General features: G+C 55.8%; 1 protein-coding gene across 1 annotated transcript in view; it reads left to right on the top strand.

Moving 5' to 3' along the window:
- The window catches only part of ITGA11 (integrin subunit alpha 11), a 33,138-nt gene that overhangs the window by 8,266 nt on the left and 16,451 nt on the right, over window positions 1–8,421 (top strand). Inside the window, exons 5-13 of the mRNA XM_033517035.1 lie at window positions 110–224; window positions 1,506–1,633; window positions 2,084–2,232; window positions 2,975–3,119; window positions 4,113–4,278; window positions 5,591–5,661; window positions 6,101–6,245; window positions 7,704–7,852; window positions 8,036–8,176. Of these exons, the coding sequence (XP_033372926.1) occupies window positions 110–224; window positions 1,506–1,633; window positions 2,084–2,232; window positions 2,975–3,119; window positions 4,113–4,278; window positions 5,591–5,661; window positions 6,101–6,245; window positions 7,704–7,852; window positions 8,036–8,176 (1,209 nt within the window). The remainder of the gene's footprint in view (window positions 1–109; window positions 225–1,505; window positions 1,634–2,083; window positions 2,233–2,974; window positions 3,120–4,112; window positions 4,279–5,590; window positions 5,662–6,100; window positions 6,246–7,703; window positions 7,853–8,035; window positions 8,177–8,421) is intronic.

The following is an 8,421-nucleotide window of genomic DNA, read 5'->3' as shown; positions in this document are numbered from 1 at the left end:
GGGATGGGTTCCATGGGATCTCAGAATGAGTTCCATGGGATCCCTGGGTGGATTCCATGGGATCCCAGGATGGATTCCATGGGATCCCGGGATCCGCTGTGTCCCACAGGCCTGCAGCCCGCTCTGGGCCCACGAGTGCGGCAGCTCCTACTTCACCACGGGAATGTGTTCCCGCGTCAGCTCCAGCTTCCGCTTCTCCCGCAGCGTGGCTCCGGCTCTGCAGAGTGAGTGCCCACATTCCCGGCCCCATCCTGGCTCTGATTCTGACCCCATCCCAGATCTGATCCCGGCTCTGATTCCGACCCCATCCCGGCCCCATTCCGGCTCTGATTCCGACCCCATCCCAGCTCTGATCCTGTCCCAATCCTGGCTCTGATCCTGGCTCTGATCCCGTCCCCATCCCAGCTCTGATCCCAGCTCCGATCCCATCTCCGATCCCATTTTGGCTGCATAAAACAAAGCCCTCATCAACCGGGAGTTGAATCCGTTGAAATTTGGCAATTTGGAGCCGGGATTTTGGATTCTAGAGGGTTCCAATGAAGTTTCCTGCTTTTCCTGGAGCTGGGAAAGGTTCCCAGAGGCCTGTCCTGCTCCTGGGAGCTCCTCATCCCATGGATGAGCATCCTCATCCTCATTCCCCAGCTCCAGAACTCCTCAGGTGTTGGTTATTCCCAGGGCAGAGGGATGGACCGGGAAAAACGGGATTTGGGGGGGGATCAAGGCAGGAAAAGCCCAGCCCAGTATTGCATTCCCAGGGGATTGGAAAAGAGGGGCTTGGAAAAATGGGATTTTCGGGATCAAGGCAGTAAAGGCATCAAATTCCCACTGTTACATTCCCGCCCTCGCTGCGAAGGATAATTGGGATTTTTGGGAGTTTCAGGAAGCGTTGATTTAGTGGGATACGAGGCCGGCTCCTCTCCGTGATTCCCGGGATGGGATGGAGGCACATCAAGGATCCCAGTGATCCATGAGTGACTCCAATCCACGGATTCCTTCATCCATAAAAACCTACAGAGTGACAAAAATCCAGGATCACCCAGGAATTTTCCAAGGAACAAGCGAGACTGAGATGATCCGGAGCGAAATTTTTAAGGAAAAATCCTTAAATCCTTCCCGCTCCGGCTGCGGAGCCGAGCCCTGGGGTCCCCTCCGGGGTTTTTGGCTGCCTCCAGAGCCGAGGATTTCATGGGAAGGGAGGAAATGCCTGCCTTGTGTTCCATGGCAGGGCTGGGAATGACTCAGGGATCAGGAACGGAGCCGGATCCTGCTCCTCTTTGAAAAACGGGATCAAATTCCCAAGCTGAACCCAGAATGTTATTCCTCGGGAGCGATCCCATCTTTTCTCAGCAGGAGAAGATTCCTGTGGCTTCTCCCCGCCAAAGCTCTTTCCCAAACGATCAAAATCCCTTTTTTTTTTTTCCCGGAAAAATCCCAAACTGGAATCGAAGCCGTAAATCCTCCCCCTTTGCGAGGGGACTTGTAATAAATCCCTGGATTTTCCACAGGGTGCCAGACCTACATGGACATCATCATCGTTCTGGATGGATCCAACAGCATTTATCCGTGGGTTGAAGTCCAGCACTTCCTGATCAATATCCTGAAAAAGTTTTACATCGGTCCCGGCCAGATCCAGGTCCCGAAACGTTTGTGTCATCCCAGGGCCATTCCCAACGTCCCTTTCCTGTGGGAATGCGTGAAAATGTTGGGATTTTTAACTTATCCTGTGGGGAAAAGTGGTGCCGTGAATGTTCCCGAGGGAGCTGTGGAGGGATCCCAGATCCCGACTGGAACAGGGAGGGTGAAACCCCACGGGAAGGAGCTCCCCGTCCTCTCCAAGTAACCTTGGGTTGATTTAGGTGGGAATTTGGGCTGGGATTTGAGCAGGAATATCCCAAATTTGGTCCCACCTGGAGATGCCTCTGCTCCAAACTAGGACACACCCGGACCACCCCAAAACCCGGGATCAGAGCAGGGAGGAGCTCTGTAAAACCGGGAATGAATTTGGGATGGAATCCGAAGGGCGATTCCCGCGGGCAGGACCTCGTTTTGGTGGCACCTTTGGTGACATTCCCGTCATTCCCAGGTGGGAGTTGTGCAGTACGGAGAGGACGTGGTCCATGAATTCCATCTGAACGACTACAGGTCCGTGCAGGACGTGGTGGCGGCCGCCAGCCACATCGAGCAGCGCGGGGGCACCGAGACCAGGACCGCCTACGGCATCGAGTTCGCTCGGTAAATTCCCGCCCGCATTCCCGGGAAAACCTTCCCCAATCCCTGGTTTTTTCCTCCCTCTTTCCCTCTCCCTTTGTTGTCGAAATGAGGGAACGGCCGGGGTTTGCGGGAAAATGTCATTCCTTGGAAGCTTTGCGCTTCCCAAAATTTCTCTGTCGTCATTTCTGGTTGGAGCAGATTCTGGAATTGTTTCCTCTCCTTGGAAGCTCCCAGCCCCCAAATTCCAGCGGATCTCCTGGAAATCCCTGGAGAACCCCCAGGAACTCAGGACAGCTCCATCTCCTCCCTTTCCAGGGACAAATCCTGCGCTTTTTCCCGAGCGCTATTCCTGCTGCAGAGCTTGGAATTTTAGGTCGGGAAAGAGGTCAGAGGTCAAGTCCCAAAGCGCCGCATCCCCGTGGCTTTGAAATCCCTGCAGGAATGGCCATTCCAGCACCGCCTGGAAAAGTTTCAGGCGGATCCCGACGGATCTCAGCCAGATCCCGAACGATTCGTGTCACACGCAAATCCACCTTTTCCATAAATAATCCGGAATTCCGTCAGAAGAGCGGGATTTCCGTAGGGGTGGATAATCGGGTGAAGAAAATTTTCCCTCACGGGGAGAAACCTTTTTAAAGCGAGGCCAGAACTCCTTGGAGCGACTCGGGATCCATTCCCTCACCCGATTTTAGGGAACGAAGGCCCCTTTCCCGGAAAAAAAAGCGGGAAAACCGCACATCCCGCGTCTTCCCTTGGCTCGCAGCTCGGAGGCGTTCCGGAAGGGCGGCCGGAAAGGGGCGAAGCGGGTGATGATCGTCATCACGGATGGGGAATCCCACGACAGCCCGGACCTGGAGAAGGTGATCGAGGACAGCGAGAGGGACAACGTCACCAGATACGCCGTGGCGGTGAGCCGGGGCGTGGGCACGGTGCTGCTGCGGGGCTTGCTGCTGCTGCGGGAATTCCAACGCACCGGGATGGCCCGTCCCAACTGCTCCTGGAGCATTCCAAGGGTTCCTGGGGCATTCCAAGGTTTCCCGGAGCATTCCAAGGGTTCCTGTCCATCCCCACTGCTCCTGGAGCATTCCAAGGGTTCCTGGGGCATTCCAAGGGTTCCCGGAGCATTCCAAGGGTTCCTGGGGCATTCCAAGTGTTCCTGTCCATCCCAACTGCTCCTGGAGCATTCCAACAGTTCCAACAGCATTCCAAGGGTTCCTGGGGCATTCCAAGGGCTCCTGGAGCATTCCAAGGGTTCCTGGAACATCCCAGGAGGTCCTAGAGCATTCCAAGGGTTCCTGTCCATCCCAACTGCTCCTGGAACATTCCAAGAGGTTCATGAGGTGCTCCAGGAATCCCAAAGCACTAGGACAGCCCATCCCTACTGCTCATGGAACATTCCAAGGGTTCCTGGGGCATTCCAAGAGCTCCTGTCCATTCCCACTGTTTCTGGAGCATTCCAAGAGCTCCTGTCCGTCCCCACAGCTCCTGGAACATTCCAAGAGCTTCTGGAACATTCCAAGAGCTCCTGTGGCTGGTGCTGCTTTTGAGATGCTCAGCTTGGGATTCAGCTGCTGGAGCAGGAGCCGGGGCCGGGGCCAGGCAGGACCCCAAATTCCATGAGGAATGTCCTGGAGGAACTGCAGCAGCTCCTCTGTTCCCACAAAGCCGTGTCAGATCCCAGGATGGGGCTTCTCCCACATGGACACCCCGGGATGGGTTTATCCATCCTGGGAAAACCCAGAGGAGCTGCTGCCTCCATCCCTGGAAGTGCCCAAGGCCGGGTTGGACGAGGCTCGGAGCGAGCCTGGGATGGATCCAAACAACAGGATCACCTTTAAGATCCAAACCAAAAATCTGGGAGTTCAAATCCCGTGAAAGTCTGGCCTTTCATTCCCGCCCAGGTTCTGGGTTATTACAACAGGAGAGGGATCAACCCCGAGGCCTTTCTGAACGAGATCAAATTCATTGCCAGCGACCCCGACGACAAACATTTCTTCAACGTCACCGACGAGGCAGCGCTCAAGGACATCGTGGATGCTCTGGGAGAAAGGATTTTCAGCCTGGAAGGTCAGGGATGCTCCCGGATCATCCCAATCTGCCGCCCATCCTTTTTTTCCCCTCCGGATTTGGATGCGGTTCCGCAAAATCCGGGGGGAAAATCCTGCTTATCTTGAGATGGAGGGGAATGTTTGGGGCTCGGATAGAGGGAGGTGATTTTTCCAAAGGATACGCCACGTTCTGGACGCCGGAATTGTGGTGGCTTTGATTTTCCTTTTTATAGAAAAGCCCGGACATTTGGGAATTTGAGGAATGGGGGGAATTTGGGCCTCATCCATCAAAATCCAGGGATACAAACAGGAGCTTCCCGGGGCGCCAGACACGGGGAGATTCTGGGGATAACGTCGGGATTTTGGCTTTATTGGCTGAAACGAAATATCAGGAAATATTTCTGTCTTAAATGTCAGCTCTTGTGACAGTTTTGTCGCTCTCCCAAACTAAATTTATCCGAATTTCCGAGGAAAAATGCAGCCTGGAATGAACAATTGGAACAGGAGACAGAGGGGGAATGGAAGAGTTTGAATTTCGGGGATTTGGGCTCAAACCAAACTCCCCACGAGTTTCCCACTTTTCTCTGTCCAGCCTTGGTGCTTCCCTGTGGAAGTTGTCCTGGGTGAGGAATTCCCCCAGTTGGAATTAGGAAGGAATTCCCAGAGCTGGAATTGGGAAGGGAAAAACATCGGAATCGCCGGTTTTGGGTGATCTTGCAGCTCTGCAAGGGCAGATCTGGACCCCAGCAGAGCTCCCAGACCTCCCAACGGCACGAGGATGTGGGACTGGGGGATCTGGGGAGAAATGGGATCATAAGGAGGACCTGGAGCTGCTGGAGCAGTTTCAGAGGAGGCCACAGAGCTGCTCCAAGGGTGGAGCCCCTCTGGAGCCGGGCTGGGAGAGCTGGGAATGTTCCCCTGGAGAAGGGAAGGATCCAGGGAGAGCTGGGAATGTTCCCCTGGAGAAGGGAAGGATCCAGGGAGAGCTGGGAATGTTCTCCTGGAGAAGGGAAGGATCCAGGGAGAGCTCAGAGCCCTTCCCAGGAGCTCCAGGAGAGCTGGAGAGGGATTTGGGATAAGGGATGGAGGGACAGGACACAGGGAATGGCTCCCAGTGCCAGAGGGCAGGGCTGGATGGGATATTGGGAAGGAATTCCTGCCTGGGATGGAATTCCCAGAGCAGCTGTGGCTGCTCCTGGATCCCTGGGATGTCCAAGGCCAGGCTGGAGCAGCCTGGGATAGGGAAGGGCTGGAATGGGCTGGGATCAGGGCCCAGCCCCTCCAGGAAAGCAAAACTCTCTGTAAAACACAAATTCCCATTTTTTTTTAAGGAACCAACAAGAACGAGATCTCCTTCGGACTGGAAATGTCCCAGACTGGATTTTCATCCCATGTCGTGGAAGTAAGAGAGGAAATGTGGGAATTCTGTTTTGCTCCTGCCTTGTCCTGTTTATCACCCCCCGCTCCAGGTGGGAGATCAGGATTTGGGAATAATTATTATTAATTATGGGGTTAAATCATTAACGTGAGGATGAGGAAACGCTGCTGGATTATCCCATGGGAAAAGGAGGAGTTGGGAGACCCAAGCATTCCTTAGGATCTGCAGCACCTCCTCCCGATGCCGTGACCCCTTGGGAAGGACTGGGATATCCATGGAAAAAGTGTTTGGGAATTTCCTGGGGAGAAAAACAACACATTGGAAAAACAGGAATAGGGTGGAAGCGGCATTCCAGCGTTTTTAAAGCCCTCCAGCATTCCCGGTGTTTTGGGAAGAGCGGTTTCCTGGTCTGCGTGGGGTCAGAGGGATGGAATCCCACCAAATCCCTCTGGTTTTCCCACAGGACGGGATCCTGCTGGGAGCAGTGGGAGCCTACGACTGGAATGGAGCCGTCCTGAAGGAAACCAGCAGCGGGAAGGTCATTCCTCTGCGGGAATCCTACCTGCAGGAATTCCCGGAGGAGCTGAAAAACCACGGAGCCTACTTAGGTGGGGACAGCTGAGCTAAAATTCGGGATTTTATCCTTAAAAATAGGAAGCACGGGATTTTATCCATGGGAGACTTGTGGGATGCAGCACGGGAGCATCCACAGCTGGGAAGAGCCCGGCTCCCGGCCCGGAGTGGGGCACAGACGGGATTGAAATCCAGGAGCAGCCGAGCCAGCGGCTTCATCCGCAGCTTTCCTTGGAACGCTTTCAAAGCGCCGATGGAATTTCATGCCTGGGCAGGAAATACCTGCTGGGTTAATCCATTCCATGTGCAGCCGCTGAAGCTCTGGAATAAAAACCCTCGGCCTGGATCGGGAAACGCGGCCTCTCCTCGGAGGGAGGCGGCATTCTGTGGGATCGGCACCCCAAGGCTCTTCCCTGGGAATGGCTGATCCGTGGGGTGACAGCAGAGCGTCCCCCCGGAGCTGTGGGTGTCCCATGGGAATCCCTGAGCTCTCTTTCCCGCTGCCCGGAGGGAGGAATCCGGGAATGTTGAGGAATCCTGCTGAGGAGCAGCCGGGGGAGCACCGGGCTGGGGTTTGGTTTGGGAATATCCCTCCAGGAGAGGCGTTTTTAGGGAAAGAGGGACCCCAGGTAAGGCTGGTGAGCAGGGAAAGGGGTCTGGAAATCCCTGGAGATACTCAAAATTTAACTGGATGCGATCCCAGGGATTCAGTTTCTGGCTGGCCAGACTTTGAGCTCCACAGAATCCCAGAATCCTGGAGTGATTCGGGTTGGAAAGGAACTTGGAGCTCATCCCATCCCATTCCACCTTCCCTTATCCCAGGTGTCTCTGGGCAGGCTGTTCCACTCCCAAGGATTTGAGTGGAATTTAAACCCGAGCCTGAAGGTTCAGGAACCTGGACTTTGGGGCCGAAAACCGGGATTTGGCAGCTTTATATTCCCACAAAATCCTGTCTGCAGGCCGCAGGGGGTGATCCCAGTAGGAAAACGGGATTGCTCAGGGTCACCGGCTCAGGCATGGCTATTTCCATGAGGAGGAACGGTTTGATTGGATTCATGGATTTTATCGGATTGGGAATGTTGACATCAAGCTCCGGCAAAGCTTTTCCTGCCCGGTATTCCCAGAGGAGCGGAGCAGCGGGAGCTGCGACTTCCCAAGGCCCGGCACCTCGCGGGTGTTTGTCCAGCTGGATTTGAGCCGTGGAATGAAACATTCACAAGTCCAGGAATTGCAGGAATTGGATTCATCCCGGATAAAAGAAGGATTTGCACAGGAAGCGCAAATCGGGCAGCGCCAAAACTCCCGGCACGGCTCCGGCAGCACCGGAGCGTCCATCCGGGTGATTCTATCTTTGGAAAAATCCAGGTTTTTTGAGCTCCTCTTTCTGGGAAGCGGCCAGAGCCGTGTCAGCAGCCAGGGGCTGAAGGAAAGCAGATCCCGGGAGCAGGCAGGGAATTCCCGGGATTCTCACTCGGCGTCCGTCCCTTTTCCAGGTTACACCGTCTCCTCCGTCGTCTCCACCAAGCACGAGCGGATTTACGTGGCGGGAGCGCCGCGCTTCAACCACACCGGCAAAGTCATCCTGTTCACCATGCACAGCAACAGGAACCTCACCATCCACCAGGCCCTCAAGGGAGAGCAGGTAATTCCGGCTGGGAATTTTACCCCTGGCAAAAAAATCCCCCCTCTCCTTGGGTTTTCCCAACGGGAACGGCTCAGCGGCGCCGCAGACGTGCCGGTCATGGCCACGCCCGCCGGGGTCGGGACGTCCCTGCGGATGGCAGGGAATGACGGCGGCGTTCCGGCGGCGTTCCGGCTCCTCCAGATCGGCTCCTACTACGGCAGCGAGATCAATTCCCTGGATGCCAACGGCGACGGCGTCACCGACGTCCTGCTGGTGGGAGCGCCCATGTTCTTCAGCGAGGGCCGCGAGAGGGGCAAGGTCTACGTGTACACCCTGCGGGGGGTGAGTGGGGACACCGCGGGGACATCGCGGGGACACCGCGGGGACCTCCCGACACTGTCCTGGCGGTCACGGACCCTCCGGGGGTCCGGCATTCCTGGCTCCCGGGTGGGTTTGGGATGGGAGATTTGTTGTGTGGGAATGGGGGCGTCCCCTCTGGAGAAACCATCTCCAGCTCCGTGGCCTCCTCCAAACTCGCTCCCGCCAGGGAGAGCTCAAAGCTCCTGCCCGGCGCTTCCCTGTGGAAG

This window comes from Parus major, chromosome 10 (assembly GCF_001522545.3).
Source record: "Parus major isolate Abel chromosome 10, Parus_major1.1, whole genome shotgun sequence".
NCBI classification, from domain to species: domain Eukaryota; kingdom Metazoa; phylum Chordata; class Aves; order Passeriformes; family Paridae; genus Parus; species Parus major.
Note: the sequence above shows the minus strand (reverse complement) of the source record. Positions and strands in the feature narration are given on the sequence as shown.